This window comes from Notolabrus celidotus, chromosome 16 (genome assembly GCF_009762535.1).
Source record: "Notolabrus celidotus isolate fNotCel1 chromosome 16, fNotCel1.pri, whole genome shotgun sequence".
Lineage (NCBI taxonomy): Eukaryota > Metazoa > Chordata > Actinopteri > Labriformes > Labridae > Notolabrus > Notolabrus celidotus.
In genome coordinates, this window is record NC_048287.1 from 14,087,259 (window position 1) to 14,106,004 (window position 18,746).

Consider the following 18,746-nt stretch of genomic DNA (forward strand, 5'->3'; position numbering starts at 1 on the left):
TCTTCTCTGTCAGACCGGGGGTGTGGGAGGGATTCAAACTGACTTTCTCTGCTATCGATTTGCTCTAAAGTAGCATATTTCAACCACGCAGCAAGACTCAACATGTTATAAACATCATCACACCAGCCTGCTCATAGTGAACTGGAAGACTTCCTGCTGCATTCTCACATAAGCACACCCCAACTTTACTCTGAAATTACACCAGAAGGCTGGGAGGAAATAATGTTGGTGAAGTCAGAGTGAATCATTTGGCTGTTTGGGTTCACACATGCAGCTCACCTGGGTAACTTTTGGAAGTTTTCAGGACCTTTGTGCGTGTCTGAAAAGGACTTATGGCAGGAAGTGTGAGAAATCTGAGAAAGTAGAGAATACAGTGAGAGAGAAGCAGTGACTGAGGTGTGAAGGAGTGAACTGAGATACACTAAGGAGGGGCGGAGGGGGGTTGAACAGTCACGACTGGCACTCCATCAGCCTCGCTGTAATTGAGCCGCGCTCACAGTTCACAATGACCATAATGAATATTTTATCACTGCTTAAGGAGCATTAACACTAACAGGGTACTTAGCCTTGTCCTGTCTGTATGAACAGAAGACAGCTGTCAGCACACTTCAGACTGTCACATTTACTAAAAGCAGTGATGATTTATTAAGTAAAAGACTCATAGCTGTAATGTTTCTGCTTATTTATGGTCTACTTGGTTATTCTGTGTTAAAAGAAGCACAAAGTGATTGGTGATGAGCTCTTTAATAATACGTTTTGGAATTTGTGTTCAATTTTTTGCCTGATTAGGTTCTCACTATGCAGTCGAAAGAGTCAGTGCATGTAGAGGACCAGTTGTGCGTTTAATTTTTTAACATCATCTGACAACTAAGTGGCAGCTGATAATGAGCAACAGATGCTTGTGCTAATGTAAAAACAAAATGAAAAGCCTGTTGTCAGCTCTGTTTCTTTCTGGCTGCCTTGCTCTTCTTCTTTGGTCAAAGGAGCAACAAAGTGTAGATGAAAAGATGTTTAAGGGGAGGATGTGTGTGACTCTGTGACTGGATCACAAGTGGACAGTCTTAACTAGGTCTACATGCACCTCGTTGAGGATAGATGAAGTGCGATCACTCTGGAGACAGGCCACATTCGGAGGTGGTCTGGGAGACATTTGTCGACATGGGTCTGGCAGTGTGTACATTAAGGACCATCATTTCTGTATCCAGGGCAATAATCATGTGGTGTAACTGACCACCTGTTTCTCATATATGATTGGTTGAATCTTTCTCCATTGTGTCTTGTGAAAATCTTTCTTTTCACATTCCTCATGTCATTCTAACATGTAAAGAGGGACTCTGTGCATTGGAGCCAGGTGTGTATGACAATACAGAATATTTGATGTCACTATATCTTCATTAAGAGACTGCATTTAGTCCACTAATTTGCAACCATCCTTGTACTGAGAAGGGATGAGGGTTCATATGGGGCGTGATCTTCCCTGTATATCCATGCATAGCCTGCTGTAATGCCTGATCCATGTCTCGTCATGTTGTTAATGATGTGACTTAGAGATCTGACCCACACGTGGTTAATTAGAGTTTCTAATAGTGCAACCCAGTAATGATACTGATGTTTTATTTGAACAATCTGTCTAATAACCACACAGATTGTTTTAATTTCCCTGTAAAACAAGACTTCAGTCTGCAGTGTAGTTCTTAAATTGCTCTGATAAAGCACATAATTGCAGAGGTTTGTTATAATCCTTTCATATATTTTTAAAGTCTAATGAAGGTGAACGGGGCTCTGTTTTATTTGCATACAAGGCAACAAAGTGAGATCCAATCTCAAGTGGTCACTGGAGACATAATGATAATGTGCAGTGTTAACCGTGTGCTCAAGTGCTGTCCACGTATGATTACATCACCCAGGACAGATGTAATGCCAGGTATAAACAGGACCTTTGTTAAAGGAAACATAATTAATCATTTTACACTTAAATGATATTTTCACCTGCTTTTGTTTTATGTGTACGTCCAATCTTTGCTGATGGTAAATGTGGTCAACTGAAGGAATAAAATCCTTGTTTCACTGAGCATAGCTTCAGGTCAGGCAGGTCATGATCTCAAGCCCAGTCCACAATATTTGACTCACTCCATACAACTAATCCATGCATTCTCAACTTTGACAATGTAATGGAGGTCTGCTATTGTCCTTTCAAAATAGAAGCATGTATTTTTACCAAAGCAGAAAATGAAGCAACAAAAGCTTAATACAGTAAAATATTAAATTACAGCTTGTTAACCTTCGTCTTCCAAGGAGATCTTTCACACTTAATCTTTACTTGGTTAATTCATTAGTATTGCTATAGCCGGTGTCCAAACAGCTCATTAAGCCATTAAGTTATGTGGAGGTCAGGAAGGTTTGCCTTGTGAGGTTGTTTTAGGGGTCTTTGCCACTGCTCTCCCTGCCTTGACTTTTCATGTATGCACATTAAAAGAAGGGGAGGTGTGCTCCCCCCACCTCAGGTGACAACGTACACACATGGAAGGGCAGGGAGCCGTCAGAACAGCCATACCTCCAAATATACATTGCACTGTCACTCAATTGTCTGACACCAATCTAGCCAATTTTAGTTTGTTTCATGAATAGCCAAAATCTCCTCACAGGAGATTTAACTTGGTTAAATAAAGATTTGATATGGGCCAAAATCTAGTAGAGGCTACAACCCTGTTTGCACCGGTTTCAGGATTCATTCCCAGTTATGACAGGATTGAGTGAATGTCATCCCCCTCTCTCCCTGTCTCCCTCAACCTGTCCGAAACAAAGGCAAAAATGCCTGAAAATTGTCTTCTAAAAAATAGGCAAAAAGTTTTTCAATCACTTTCAAAATGTTTGTTGTAATCTTATTCATCTTTTTTTATTCATACAGCTACTATAACTTTCTACATTTATTTTGTGACTCCAGACACAGGTCCAATGGTAGGGTCAGATACAGAAAAGCATGAACACTGGAGGGATTTTGTCTGTATGTCTACAGCACATTTTCTGTCATGAGGGCTTGAGCAAAATCTTCCAAATGCATCAGCATCACGAACGCTCCAAAACCTCTTTCCACACACTCCACCCTGAGTACTCCCACAGAAACTCTTTGATAAATGGAACATCTGAAACAGAGTCTGCACCCTCAACCCCTTTTACAGGAGAACAAACACTATGCTGTAACCTTTTTCCTGACCTCCATCATGGACTTCTCTCTGCGCAGGTAAAGGAGACCTGATCGGGGCGACTCTGTCCTTAGATGACCGAGTGATAAAAACCAATGCGGATGTGAAAGCACTGACCTACTGTGACCTGCAGTGTGTCAACTTGAAGGGACTTTACGATGTGCTGGACCTTTACCCGGAGTACTCGCACCACTTTGTGCAGGACATCCAGCAGGACCTCACATACAACCTGAGAGAAGGACAGGAGACCCACGTAAGTCTATAAGTGATACTGAGACCTGAGTGTGAAATTATCCACTGTGCAGTCGTCTCTCCAGGACCCAGTTGTTCAAAAGTAATGTGAAAGAGTTAAAGCTAACAAATTGGAGCAAATTAGGTAATCCAGTCTTGTGTTTTGATCCCGACAAAACCTCCAGTAAATCTTGTTAAAAACATTTGAGTCGGGCTGAAGTAACTCTAATCCCAAAAAATCTGGATTCTCCTGATCCCAAGTGAGCTAGCTAAATCGCTACTTTAACACTGTTGATGAGGCCGACTTTGTGTTGTGTAAACAAATAAAGGATTTATGTTCTAATTAGATATTTCACCACATATCTGTTTATTTAAAAAATAAATCATTCAATACAAAGCAGCCATCAGTATATTTCAGTTTGTGTGGATTTTGGCGCCCCCTGTGGACAAAGTATGTGGTGTTTTTATAAGATCCAATTTTAATTTGAGAATAAGGACATAAATCAGCTGGATCACTTGATTCTGGCCGGCAACAAACTGGATTACCAAATTTAAATAATTTTGAAACAGATTAAACTTTTGAACAGCCAGGCTCTAGGTATAAGGGCTCATTATTTTATTTACAATAAAAAAACGTAGCTTTTAAATGGGGCAGAATGGCTCTACTGTTTCATGTCTGGATTTAATGTCCCAGTGAATCCAAATCCTCACGCTGGAAGAGGACAATGATTGTTGTAGTTTTAATTAATGAGGCAAAGTAAAGTAAAGTAAGGGGAAAAGCCCCTCAGAGATTTTTTTTCAATACATGATATCTATTTTTTGTTTACATTTGGAATTTTTTGGAAGAAACTTTTTAGCAGTTTGTTTTAATAAAATGCATTACCGTTGATGGTCCTTGATGTATTTTTGTGTTGGAAAAACACCCAGAAATTAATGAGCCGAGGGTCTAAAACACAGCAGCACACAGCATGAAAGCACTTTATGCACACTCACCAATAATATGATGATTGGAGGAACAGTGATCATGTGTGAAAATTGCTGACGTGTTCAGTGAGTGAGAAGGGATTAGAAGGAAAAGACTTTGTGTTTTAGGGAGGCATGAGAAAGTATGAGAGGAAGATCTAAAGAATTAGAAAAGTAAAAAGTGTGTTTAGAGTGTGTGTGTGTGTGTGTGTGTGTGTGTGTGTGTGTGTGTGTGTGTGTGTGTGTGTGTGTGTGTGTGTGTGTGTGTGTGTGTGTGTGTGTGTGTGTGTGTGTGAGAGATGGAGGGAGGGAGGGCAAAAATTGGGGCACTTGGACAAGCTCTGTTGCTGTAATTACTCTCAGGTGTTTCTGTTTCCCCAGCCCAAACACCCCTGGCTCTCTCACACACACACACACACTTCTTACCATGGGGCTTGTAGGTGAAGCCAGTTCTCTGAGAAGTAGCCTGAATGAGAGGACTGAGTGGAGTTAAAATGAAGACAGGGGGGAAAGAGGGGCAGCTCGAGACGGAGGATGTGATTGTGGCCGGAAGGAGAAGATTGCTGTTTGGATATTACTGCACTGTACCCTTGTGTCAGTGTGTGTGTGTGTGTGTGTGTGTGTGTGTGTGTGTGTGTGTGTGTGTGTGTGTGTGTGTGTGTGTGTGTGTGTTAAACATACAGTGTTAAAGTGAATTATTTTCAATCATAGGAACACCTTGAGCCATATAGTCATTTATAACATCCTTGAGTACACTTTGGGAAAAAAACATAAAGTGCTGAGTGTAGTGAAAAGCCCCTGTGTAATTTAAAAGGTAGAAAAGAGAGGACACATCTTGATTGCTCTGTCCTGCAGTTCGTTTACTGTATATCATCTCTTTGGCTCTCTTCCAGGTGAAAGCCAAACTATCTACAACAACTTTAGATACTCAGGTAATGGACCTCACACACTGCATCACACTCCAGCACTGATTGATGATTTACAATCTAAAAGCAATAATGTGCCTCCCTTTGTTGGTGCCAGCCCGTAATGTTTTAATCAAGCCGCATTAGAAAATAATGAAACTGAAATTAAGTTCAACAGCATATCTATTTATCTATCCCGACATATAAAAAGTCTGCAGGGTGACCTCCAACTCTGATAATAGACTCGATCACTCTTATACACTTAATGATTCAAATGAAGGCGAGATTTTTTCTTTTGCTGAGAAGGTCGGGAGAGGAGAAAAGATCAATCCTGTGCAGAGTGAGTTAGCAGTCATTAAATCACAGCAGGCTCAGAATGGAGGGCGATGAAATGCTCCACATGCTGTCAGGCTGCTTTTGAATCTGCAGAAATACACAAATGTAATAATCTGCTGTCAGATATTTTACAAAAAAAATCAATTCAGCTGTCTGAGCTATTAACCTCGTGGTCACAGGCTTTTGATCAATAGGTTACCTGCTGGACGGCACTTCTGTTAACACCCTATGGTAGCCTCATGTAAGGGGGAAGGCGTTCAAAAGGTGTAATCTGGATTAAAAACGGTCTGGATTTGGAAGTCCACACCAGGTAATCTGTCTTACATTTGTCTTGCATTTTTCAAAGAAAAACTACATTAGATCAAATGTACTCAGATCACTGCTTATATTACCAAAACCAGATAACTAGTACACTAAACATAGACTCTATAAACATGGACTAGTCTCAGCGACATCCCACACTGGTTTCTGAAAAGAGGGTATGGACACCGACAGTGGTGGTCACTGTATGTATGGGAATGCTGACTCAACCTAACTTTCCCCTAATCAAGACACAGAAACAAATGCGAAGCTGAAGCTGACCAAATGCATCCCATATGCAGTCATCTGTCAGTCAAATCTGCCACATCCTGAATATGCATCATTCGGATTAATACTGCAGCAAAATGGTTGTTGTAACATAGACTCTAATGGGGTTTCATTGGCTTTATGTAGCCAGCCTCAAATGGACCCCTGAGAGTCTCCAGTTTTTTTGCATTGCATACTTTATAAAACATTGACTTTGTCTCTGTGACAGGCGTTATGAATCCCATACACTGTGGCCATATTGGAAATGCTAACTGAACCTAAGTTCTCTTTAACCTAAACACAGGCAAAGAGTTAGAGCTTGGGCAGTCGTTCAGCCTCCCAATAAACAGCTACAAAGCGCCCTCCTGTTAGTCAACTCAGCAGTGTCCCCAATCATTAAAAGTTGTGCATAACTGCTGGCTTTAATATTACAGTATCTTGTTAACATGTTTAACATGGTCCTCAAGTAAAAACTCAAGGAACTGCATTCTTTTGCCTCCAGCATTGGCTTCATTTTTCCATACTGGAGGTTTCTGCTTGGTCTTGATGGGACTGAGTTCCACCTACTTTGTCCACAGGGGGGATAACAATCCTGATCCTCACAGCTGCATTCAATTCAACATTCAGTTTTTAGATCTCTTAAAAATTTCACTACATTCTGTTCCTGTTGTCCTCCATGAATTCATTCTTCTGCTGCAATGAAAAATAATACATTTTTTTCTTAATTCCAAACCTACTCTGCATTTCTCGACACAAACTGCTGATTTTATCGAGAAAAAAAAGATAGGATTACCTGATTTCGTCCAAGTATATAATCCTTTTTCTTTTGGGCTGCCTGTTTTCAAGATCTGATCCGATTTGAAAGCTTTAATTCAATCAGATATTTTATTTTTGGCAGCTGGGACAGGTTTTTTCACCTCTTTGCAAACTCCTCACGTCTCTTTGGTTATTAATCCTGCTGCAGAGTTCAAAAGTCTTGACTTCAATAATTTGCCAGTCCCAGTTGTAGCCTCAAATGTTGATCTGGGGATTTTTTGCTCAACCTCATCAATCATAAATCCAGCTGAGTCGTGTGCATTTTGCAGTCAGAGGTCATTAGTGCATATTGAAATCACCCGTGTATTCTGGGGTCATGGTGTTAAGTGTTCAAGTACAGATTAGTGTATTCAGCATCTTCAGAGGGAGCAGAAAACATGATTATGGTAACACTTACTGTGACAGGATACTGAGAACTGCTGTGTTTTGGAAAAGGAGGCATTTGAGCAAATCTGACATGAAGACTCATGCCTCAGATGACTCAAATCAGCATGAATAGATTGTGATTTTGTTAGCTCTCTCATTTTCTGAAGTTATGTTACTTCCAAAAATTCTTCATGTATCAAATCAGAGGATATAGATATTCATTGTTAATTCAAATAACAAATCTGTTTTTGTTTTTTTCGGTTTCATTTCCAGCCCAGAGTGGGAAGAAACGGCAGAGTGGTTCAGGGCTTTCCGCCCATCATTGAGGCACACGAGAAACAGGGGGAACATGAGGGGGAAGAGGATGAGGAGGAGAATGAGGACATGTCTGTATCCCTGTCATCGGAGCGGAACCGAGCGGCAGACCGCAGGGACACAGGTGGGAAGTCTCCACTGAGCCAACCCAGCCAGAACTCCAGGCGGTCCCGAAGGAAGAGCCAGGAAATTACACTCACCACGTTAGACCCGTCCAACCTGAGCCCCAGGTGAGTGAGATGGGTATTGATTTGCCTGTGTCGGCCTGTGTCTCAGTGACTCGCAGTTATGTTTGTTTCTGTCAATCTTTAGAAAGTACATGTTGTACAAACCGGAGCTGAGCACTTCTGACAAATCAAAGTTAGAGTTGAAATATAAGAAACACTACCTGCAAGATTTTTTATGGTTTATTTAATTTAGCCTGATTCCTTCAGGTATCTATAGCTTCTTTAATTTCACCTGCTGGGCTGAGTAAAGTAATGCCAGGATTTACATTTTGTAGATCACTCATTGAGGAATTGATACATACAACTATACTGATTTGAAAATACCATCATCAAACAAATAATCAGCTTCTGACACATGAACAAATTCTTTTTTTTTGTTTGTTTTTTTTATGTGTCAACCTAGATGAGACATAACTTGTAGGTAATTGTAAGTACATATCTGGATTCCTTACTTATCCCATGTCTATTCAGGATTTCACCTCTTCCTGTTGACAGTGTCGGATAGCATTGGTAGACAACATGGAAGATATTATCAATATTAATCTTGGTTTATTTGGAGAGCACAAAACTTACGGTTGGTGGTTACCAGTCAGCTGAGCTGAGTGAAAATGACATAGACCAAATTGAAAAAAACATACAAGAAGCAATCACATATCTCAACATGGTATTTGCTTTGGCAGTGTTAAAGGACTGAGTAAGAAGAAAATGACAGCAGAAAAATGCAAATGTTCTGACTTCACCATAAATGAAAGATTAACAAGTGTTAAGTGACTGCAAGTAGGCGGATAAGAATACAGTTGCTGTATAAATCAGTCATATTTTAATCAATAATCATCTATAAATCAATACTGAGTGTCAGCTTGTTTGCATCTTTAGTTGGTAGCCAGGTAATAAACAGGATGATGTCTTGTGGGCAGGTCATTACACAAAATAGAATCTCTTGAGGGTGGAGGAGACCCCTTTGCTTTGAGAGCACAAACCCACAACATATTAGCTCTATAAAGCCAAAGCTATCATATTTGATGCACAAGCTTGAGACCTTGAGACCTTGAGACCTTTACATCTGCAGTGAGATAACTTTTCTCCTCCGGAAGCATATGAATACATAAAAATACAACTAATGCATAGATAATCCACCAGGGAGCAGAGGGAACGCCCCAGAGTACCGTCTAATGACACACCAGAAATAGAGGATGTCAAACTGTGACCCGCATGCTGTTTTTTGTAAAAGTTCAGGCAAGTAAAACATTCAAAATGTGACTGATACTTACAGAGAGATATACTACATGGATTAAAAGAGTGTATAATGACCAATCCTGTCTTACTCATTTTTTATCACCTCAAGGTCAAATCACATAATTGGCAATACTTATAGTAGAAACAAATATATTTGTAGCCTATAGTGTATATTTTGTTTGCATGCAACCTGTGTCAATTGGCTCTTCTCATAACAGTTTTCTTTTTGTAATTAATTCTTATAAAAACATAGATGTGGTGTTATTATGAAATGAAAAAGAATCTAATCTGAAGGTGTTGGAAGAAAAATGGAAGTGTAAAATTTTATAACAGAGTTAACATGAAAATCTTCAACAAAATCATTGAATTATTAATTTTTTTTTTACATGGTTTACACTTTTCTGCGATTGTTTCATTATCAGGAACAGGTCTTGACTTTTCCACTCACACACTGCTGTTTCTTTGCAGGATAGTGGACGGCACAGAGGACAGCGAGGGGAGGGAGAGCTCCCCAGCCTTCTCCTTCTCCACCATCCGAGGTTGCCCCGCCAGCGAACCAAACAGTGCCTCAGCATCTGCCACAGGTCCTTCCATCCATACAGCACACAGCAGTTTACCTCTCAAATGTGATCAATTGCTATTTACAGACTCTGACCCCCCCATTCCCACACACACACACATCCTGGGATATAAAACATGTTCCCATCTAATTCCCTGCAGTTTTATTGTATAATGAGGGTGATTAATGTGAATTTACACTTTCTGTCAGAGTCTACAGTTTTCATCAGATGAATTAACTGCTGGCTTTACATTTTTAGTTCTCCATTTGCACTGGAAGCAATTTGTAACTTGCTAATTTGTGTCACAGATATGTTGCAGATAAGCACAGCAGAGCTAGCAGCTAAAGCAGAGGAAACGAGAGGACAGCTGAGACATCTTGACCAGCAGGTAGGACTCTGTGTGTGTGTGTGTGTGTGTGTGTGTGTGTGTGTGTGTGTGTGTGTCTGTGTGCGTGCGTGCGTGCGTGCGTGCGTGCGTGCGTGCGTGCGTGCGTGCGTGCGTGCGTGCGTGCGTGCGTGCGAGAAGAGAGAGAGAGAGAGAGAGAGAACCAGGTGGGCTCAGGTAAGTATTAGGTTATATCAGCATGTCTGGTTGAAATCATGTGAAGTAAAAAGGCAACAAAAGACAAAACAAAATCAATACAGGCATAAATGTTTCAATATCACAGAGCTGACTGTACAAGAGGAAGTCAAATCTATTAGTAGTGAGTGATGAAGCTTTGCAGAAGGTATAATTTCTAAACATTTCTAGCTGTGACTTCACCTTTTAAAGAGCAGTGCAATAAATTTGCCATACAATACATTCTGTATCGTTCCAATGACATTTCAAGTATCACTGTATGTTTTATGGACTAATATGTCAAGTTCGCACACACACACACACACACATACACACACACATACAGCTTCTCATGCTGTACCCTACACCTTTGATAGGCGGATGGCTAAATTGGCAGTAGACTTTTTGGCAGGTGAGTAGAAGGGTTTGCTTCCTCCTGCTAAGCCTCAGTCTGGACCCAGGGACGAGCAGATAGGATTAAAAAAAGAAAAAGAGACAGGAGGAGAGTGAAATTGAGATGAAAAGGCAGAAAACAAAAGAGGGAACCAAAAGAGAATCAAAGAAGAGAGAAAAAATGGAGTGTGAAAGACAATTGCATGGTATCCTCACAGCAGTTATACACGCTGGCTCTGTTGTCCCGATTCTGTGTCTCTGTGGGTTACCCATGTTTGACAGGAAGTCTCCCAGCATGGTCTTGTAGGTTGTTAATCCTAACTTGCATCCATCCACTCAGATCACCACAGGAGTTGAAAGGGAGTGTGAGGGGGTTGTTTAAACTGTATCTGCTCTCTCAATAAACAAAAGAACAAATAACAAAACAGCATATTTTAAATCTGGCTAATACAATAATTATTGCAAAAAAAGGTTTTGTCTCAAGCTATGAGTAAAATTAATGGTATCTTCCATTTGTCAGTTTTTTATCGTTGAGTTTGTACTCTGACTCAGTGTTGGGATCATCTCATGCACAGTTCCTAATACAACACAATAAGTAGGAGTCAAGGATATTGTTGTCTCACCTTAGCATATGTAAAAGTTAACTTAAGAATATCCTTAGCTCTGGTGTAAGAAATTATCTAAAACATGCAAAAAATGCTTATTTTTCATGACACTTCCTCCTCAAAAGCACAAACTGCATGGCAACTGCTGTGGCCATCCAAACAAACAGTAATTAGGTGAAGAGACGCACACACTTCTACATAATTGACACATGCAGTCTGCAAATTCATGTGGGTGAACACACTTATGCACAGCAGTAGTGACCTACTTTTGTAAATGAACAGAAAGAGAAAGAAGTCTAATACTGATAGCTCACATGTATAAACAGAATTTTTAAACAGTACTTTAAATCAGTAATAATTGATTATCTATTCAGAAATACCAACTCAGTGCAGCATTTGAATGAATTTGGAGGCTTGTTTTTAATTAATGTAACAATATTAGATCTTATGGCATACTGACCAACTAAAATTTAGCAACCAGCATGTGGCTTACTTTTCCTGTCTGCCTTTTTAAAGCTGGCACTTTAAGTGTGCACTTACATTTGTGCATTTTCAGGTTCACTTAACAGTATTCAAAGTACACTGTTTAAAGTGCATATGAAATGTGCATTTTTAATTGTGGCACTCAGTAGTGTATCCTTCAAAGTCTTCACTTCACAGAGAGTTTAGAAATGTCCGTTTGAAAGTGTGAACTCACAGGTGAAATAGAAGTGTACAAGTTAAGGTGCAGACTTTGAAATGGACTTAAAAGATGCAATAAGTGAGCTGGAGGTTTACTCAAAAGTGTGCACTTAAAAGCACTCCCAAAAGTACCCATGGAAGTGTGTACTTTTAAGTTTGAACCAAAGTTGTACCCTTTGCACTTAACAGTGTCCACTTAAAAGTGCGCACTTTTAATTTTGAACTTTGGAGTAAAATAAGAAGTGTGCATTTCAAAGTGTGCAATTCAAAGTGCACTTAAAAGGTGACTTAAAAGATTTAAACTTCAAAATGCAGCTTAGAAATGTGCATTTAGAAGTATGCAGTTGAGAGTGCATTTTAGCATGCACACTTCTAAGTGCACACTAAATACAATTGGCACTTAAAAGTGTGTGCACTTTAAAGTTCATTCAGAAAGATACACAACAAAAAGAGCACCTTTGAGTGCACTATGGAGTCAACTTTTAAGTGTGCCCCTTTAAGTGTCCACTAAGTGCTGGGTAGTATCAAGGGGAAAAAAGGATTGCTGATTGACTAGAAACAACTTTGATCAGTGGTCAAAGCTCCACTGAGGAGCTGTGTGGTAGGGAAACAAATTGAGGTTCATACTGTTGCTTCTGTTTAACTTACAAAAGCAGGCAAGACCATCAGAAATAAGAGTGATTATTGTCATTTCACACACCCATAACCCCTACCACAGGTAAGGTGTCAGGCAAGGCAATAAACAGCATGCTGCAGAAACAGTCTTTTTTCTTTTTTTTTAAAATGTCTACGCTCATGATTAATTGTGATTGCATGTTGTTGTGCTTTATAAATAAAGAAGGATATGTTTTGTTTTTGTCAGCAAACATTACAAAAAATGTAGAGTAAAGGTTCAGCAAAGAAATCAGACTAACGGTTTGTCCACAAGGGGAGCCAATAGCAGAAAATCTGAAAGTTCCTCACGGAACGTTCTTTGTAGGCAGCTCTTACCAATTACAAACACAAAGATTTCTAGAATTTGCAATCGTATAAAGCATGAAATATTTAAATAATCATTCATATATTTCAGTGTAGCCTGTTAAATAAAATGTATAAACTGTATTATCTGTAACACATGCACCGTTCCCTGCTTGTGTCATTTACAACCATAGATATGTGTATTTGATTGTAATGGTACAAAAGAAATTCACTGACTGAAAGTGAAATGGAGATGTGTTTGTTCTTTATTTTTATAAAACAAACTAAACAATCAAAATTTAAATAATTCTTTCAACCAAACCAAAGTGATAGATGATCAATCTGGCAGCTGCAGCGGGCATTTTAGCAATTGTTGCTTATAGTTGACAACTATATTGATGCACTGTAATACTTCTCGCGCAAGTTTGTACAGACTGAGACATTTTTTGTAATCCTATGGGTTAATAAACATTCATCTTCTGTAGTTTAATGCTGTTATTACTAAATTTGGGGGTTTAACTTGCACCTGTAGCTGCAGTGGATTCTGGCCATCCATGACTGCTGTTTTTGTCAAATTGTCCTCACAGATGGTTGTCTCTGAGGTGGGAGAACCGAAATCATGTTGACAGCGTTTCAGATTGGACTGTCCTGTCGCTCCCTGTGCTTTTTCTATTTTTATCAGAGCCAGAGTTTAGACCAGGGCTTTTATCAGCCACTCCACAGGGGGAGAGAGATGGCAAAGATGTGACAATTGTGAAAGAAGGAGAGGGAATATTTTTCTCTGTAAAACTTCAGTCCGCAGGGACTCAGTGTGGCTTATTAATGTCAAACAACTCAAAGGATAGTTTAAAGGAAAGTGACTATGTAAATAATAGAATACAATTAAAAGAGTAGGAAAACTCATTTGCACCATACATTTCTAATGTACACAAATGTTTTCTCCATGCAACTCTGCGACTGATAAGGAGCTCCTAGCCTTATTTGTTATGCACTGATCACTACATACTTATGCACACAGCCTGATCAGCGCTGAGAGTATTCACACAGCGACTGTAGCAGATCCCACCTGCAGCTGTGTGTCCTGCTGTGGGCTGATGTTCCTCCAGTAGCACTGATGTGCATGATCGGCCTGACGAACGTCCATGAGTGCTTTGACTGGCAGAAGCAGATGGCACATTGGCAGGGCTTCGTGGTTCATGCCCTCTGAGGACATGCCTCGTGCAGAGAGCTGCTAATCACCAGCCCGCCCTCATCACAGTAATGACCAATTATAGCAGCACGATGCTACATGCAAAACGGCAAGCAGGAGGCAGAAATAAAAATACAGATTCTGACCCAAAATGACTGACCTGAAAATACCAAATTCATGTTGAAGCAGTGTGTATCCTGTGGCTCTTTGGTCCCTGTAAAGTTGGTGTAAAGAATGTTTGTCTGAAACCTATAATCACATTAAAAGTTAGAGGTATAGCTGCTGTAGGTCTAAATATGAAAACAAATGCACCAGCGATCTAGAGTTACAATGAGTCAGGGATTGCCTTGTTGTTAAGTTTTGTTTTGCTGGCTGATATTCTTTAAAGGCTGGTTGCTCATCCCACATCGACATTCTCCCCTAGACCCCTTAAATGTCTCAGCACTGGTCTCCATGCCTTATCAAATACTCTCATCCTTCCTGCAATCTTGAATCTAAGCTTTTCCATATGTAGGGTCTCGCCCAGCTCTCTCAGCCACATCTCAAATGAAGGCACAGCATCAGACTTCCATAATCTCAAAGTAAGTTTTTTAGCCAAAATAGTACCAAGATATACAGCCCACATGTCACTGCTTGAGTTCAGAGTGGTGTCACTAGTAGCTCCCAGAATGGCCACCAGGGGGTCGGGCAACCATTTCTTGTTGAATGCTTTGGAGTAAAACTCAAACACTGAAGTCCAAAATGAGTGAAGGTTAGGACAGGTCCATAGTCCCGAACGATCGCGCTATTCGAACGAATATGGACGCAAGAAAGTTTTGCTCTATTCGCGCAAATTGAGCGAGTCATTCGTGCATCACAATCATGTGTAAACGAGTGCCAAGACACAAATATACGCGAGAGGGAGAGGGGAATTCGGCGACGCGTGATTCACGTCATTCGCGTCACCGAATTTGCGCGATAAGCAATGACAGACCTCTACTCGCGTCTACTCGCGTCTCTGCATTGACTTTCCATGTACTTCATTCGCGCGAATGATTCTATTCGCATTTGCGTTCACACCAAATGCAAACAGGATAAAGTGGAGGCTTGCTTGACTTTCGTTTCAGAAGTGGAGGCTGGCTTGACCGCAGTAACAAGGTTGAGCACGCACATTGAATGGGGAAGCCGTTTATAGTAAAGGGGGCAGAGATAACTTCCTACTACAACTGATAGCTGACAGACAAGGTTTTTCCCAACTCACCACATAATCCTGCTCACTCTCTGTCCTCACTGAATTAATTCGCGTCTATGAAGCTGTGCTGTACACGCAAAGGATACCCGTCGTTCGCGCGAATCGTGCCATTCGCGTCGCCGAATTCGCGCGATACGGGTTCCAGCTTGATGCTTGCATTTGTTACACAATGCCGATACACGGGGATACATCTTGTTTACTTTCAGTTTTGAGTAGTGCAACCAATTAATTATTTTGAATTGTATCAGATTCAGTCTAGTGTTTACTGAGCACCGGTGAATATTTATAAGACGTATTTTCCTGAGTGAGGGGTACCCCTATTTCTGTTTTTGTCTTTAACGCTAAAAATGGGTTGTGTTTGCAGGTAAACAACCTTGGGAGAGAAGTAGCTGACCTTGGACGAGTCATGAACAGAATGGCCCATCTCATGGAGACCCTCATGCCATCAGTGCCCCAGCCTACTTTAGTCTGCCCTGCCCACTACTCCCCAGGACAGCACACGTACCTGCCCCATCCTAACCCCCCTCAATCCTTCCCCTCTCCGTCCTCCTCTCAGACTGCCTCTATCTGGATGGACACGCCCATGTCTCTACCCTCCTCCCCCCTCACTTTTCCCCAGCAGCATGGTGGAATATACCACAGGGACCCTCTCACACACAGACCCCAGGACCTCCAGCTGGGATTTTCTTCAATCCCCAGCGCAACTTTACCTCCTACTCCTAACTTATCAGACCTTCAACAACTGCCAATCATTGCAGAGCCTCAACTGCTTTCCTCACCACTCAGCTCACCAGAGATTTCACACTTCACAGAAGAGGTTTCTGGTTCCATCAGGTCAAGAGTGCATAGTCCAAATTTACAAGATGGGGCAGATGAGGACCCTAATCAGGGCTCTCCAAAAACTGGGCATGGAGGGACCTATCACAGCCCGACAAAGGGTTTGTAGCAGCCTTTATTCTGAATTTTCTGGATTCAGCTGGACTTTTCCAGATTATTTGGGAACCTTGGATCAAATTGGGGTCCCCCGTACCACTGGAGGATGTTTGCAGGGAGCCAAGATGTAACATTTAAATTAAATAATAAAATGCACGTGTTAAATTGCCATGTTGCATGAAAGCACAGAAGGCTTAGGTTTGTTAGCTTTATCCTTTAGAAATGTAGATGTTAGACAGGATGCAGAGATTTGGCTCAGCTCTCTGAACACCCTTAACCCCCACCCCTTTTTTTTTCCACCTGGGAGGCGGGGTTTCCTGTAATGGAGGACAAGAGAGGAGTAGGAGAGAGTTCACTCTGACCTCTCTGTTTCTTGCTCCTGGCATGGTGGTTTCAGATCATCTGGGCTGGATTGAGGAAGACAAAGCATCATGAGTGCTGGAGTTGGGCTTTGGAAACAAGGAATGGATTGATAGAGGGATTCAACGCTCTTCCCCCAACCCCCTATCTCCACCATTTCCTCTCCTTTAACCCTTCTTTTCTTGCTCACTCAACCTGTGCCAGATGCTCTGGATTGCATGGACCAGTGCGTGTCTGGCAGGGGGCTGGTTGGACTGGGAGCACAGAATAGTGTGAGGAAAGAGATGGGACGTATTGTGCTCTTTACTGCAAGCCCCTTAGGGAACTGGAGGAAGTTGGTTATGGAATCGAGAAGTAGGGTGGGGGGGGTTATGTTGCGCCTCGGGCAGCACAGTCCCTGCTGTCGCCTGTCACAGCAAGCACAGGGACTTTTTCTCCCACTCTGTCCTCTCTCCACACACAAACGGCTCTCTGGCTCTGTCCTCCCTCCTCTTTCTCTCACTCTGTGCATGCCTTTCCAAGCCTTTTGAGTAGTGCCTGTAGACACACATTAACATGCTGCATGTCACCCTGTGGAAATCCAGCTTGCCATTTATCTATCTATTTAAAGAAAGCGGTTCAGTCTTTTAATAGCTGAACCTGGCATTAAATGATGCATATTTATTGGATGTTGGGTAATTTTAGGCACAAAGAAGTCGCCCCTGTTATGAGGAGGCCTGGAGCAAAACCGCCAATATTAAAATTGGTCCACGATGTCGGCCTTTTCCCTGATTGTCACCCGGGGATATCAGCTCTGAGATTTATTTTCTCAGCTGGAGTGAAGGCAATATTCCCATAAAGAAGAAAAAAAGCACAACAAGGACATAAAGACGCTTTTATATTTGTATGAATGTATCAATACTAAAGCTGTATTTTTTTACCTCAAGAATGCAAGAGTGTGGGAGAACAGTAAATGATGCTACTGTATATGAGGCTATGGTGGTGCTGTTTGCTGGCCAATGCAATCTTAAACCAGGATGATGGTCCTGACTCTGTTTTCCCACAGATCTACGGTTCTCCTCTGAATTCATGTAGGTTTGACTCTGCTTCTCTGCAAATGGAATGTACTGTATTCAAACATCTTTTTTTCCCCTTTTGATATTTATTAGATACAAATACAATGTTATGCTAATAAACAACAAATACGACTGTTATGTCCTGGTTTTTGTTTATGCTCAGTGTTCATGGGAGTGTTCATTATTAAGGTTGGACAGAATCTAATATTAGTCGTCACATTCAGGAAATACGCCTGTGAGGACTTCCGGCCTGACTCCAACATGGCGGCAGCATAACAAGGGAGCGCCCCGACACTGAGATTAAAAAGGCATAATAAACCTTTCAGTTTGAGAAAGTGAGAATAATTATGAGAGTGTGATAGTAAGGGCAATGATTAAAACCAGAGGAAAAACTTGAAAGTCGATTAGAAATGCGGATTTGAACCTCAACCAAGATAACAAGCCAGCTAAGCTAGCAGGCGAGTTAACTGAACTAGCTGAAGAGCTATCAGAGTCAACAGGTGATAGAGTGAAAGCCAAGCTAGCAATGCAACCGGACCAAGAGGGAGAAGAAACACCACGACCTGTTAAAAACATGGCAGATCTGGAAACAATCCTACAAGAATTACGAGAGTTCCACCGGGAGAACCTTAAAAACCTGAAAGAAATCAAAGATAATATCAAGAAGACAAACAACAGGATAGATGATGCCGAAAAGTGGATCGTTGAAATAGAGGAGCGCACTCTGAATGACGGACTTGGAGGGCCACTCGAGGAGGGAGAATGTCCGGATCCACGGGGTGAAGGAAGGAGCGGAGGGAAATGCTCAACTGATGACCATTTTTGTTGAAAACCTCCTTAGGGAGAAGCTGGAATTACCCCCATCATTCGAGTTGAAGATTGAAAGAGCCCACCGGGCTATAGCCTCGCAACCTCCAAAGGACTCCTCGCCTAGATCCATTGTAATGAAGTTACAAAGTTTATATACAACACAGCGGAGGAGGCGATGAATGACATGGTGGCCCGAGGGCTTCAGGTGGAGGTCATGAAATCGTCGGAGAACTGGATAGAGCAGACCA

General features: G+C 41.3%; 1 protein-coding gene across 1 annotated transcript in view; it reads left to right on the top strand.

Moving 5' to 3' along the window:
• The window catches only part of kcnh8 (potassium voltage-gated channel, subfamily H (eag-related), member 8), a 101,836-nt gene extending 84,010 nt beyond the window's left edge, over positions 1–17,826 (top strand). The window contains exons 13-18 of the mRNA XM_034705588.1: positions 3,242–3,456; positions 5,291–5,329; positions 7,661–7,932; positions 9,634–9,749; positions 10,034–10,113; positions 15,705–17,826. Of these exons, the coding sequence (XP_034561479.1) occupies positions 3,242–3,456; positions 5,291–5,329; positions 7,661–7,932; positions 9,634–9,749; positions 10,034–10,113; positions 15,705–16,286 (1,304 nt within the window). The 3' untranslated portion in view covers positions 16,287–17,826. The remainder of the gene's footprint in view (positions 1–3,241; positions 3,457–5,290; positions 5,330–7,660; positions 7,933–9,633; positions 9,750–10,033; positions 10,114–15,704) is intronic.
• The last annotated feature ends 920 nt before the right edge of the window (positions 17,827–18,746 follow it).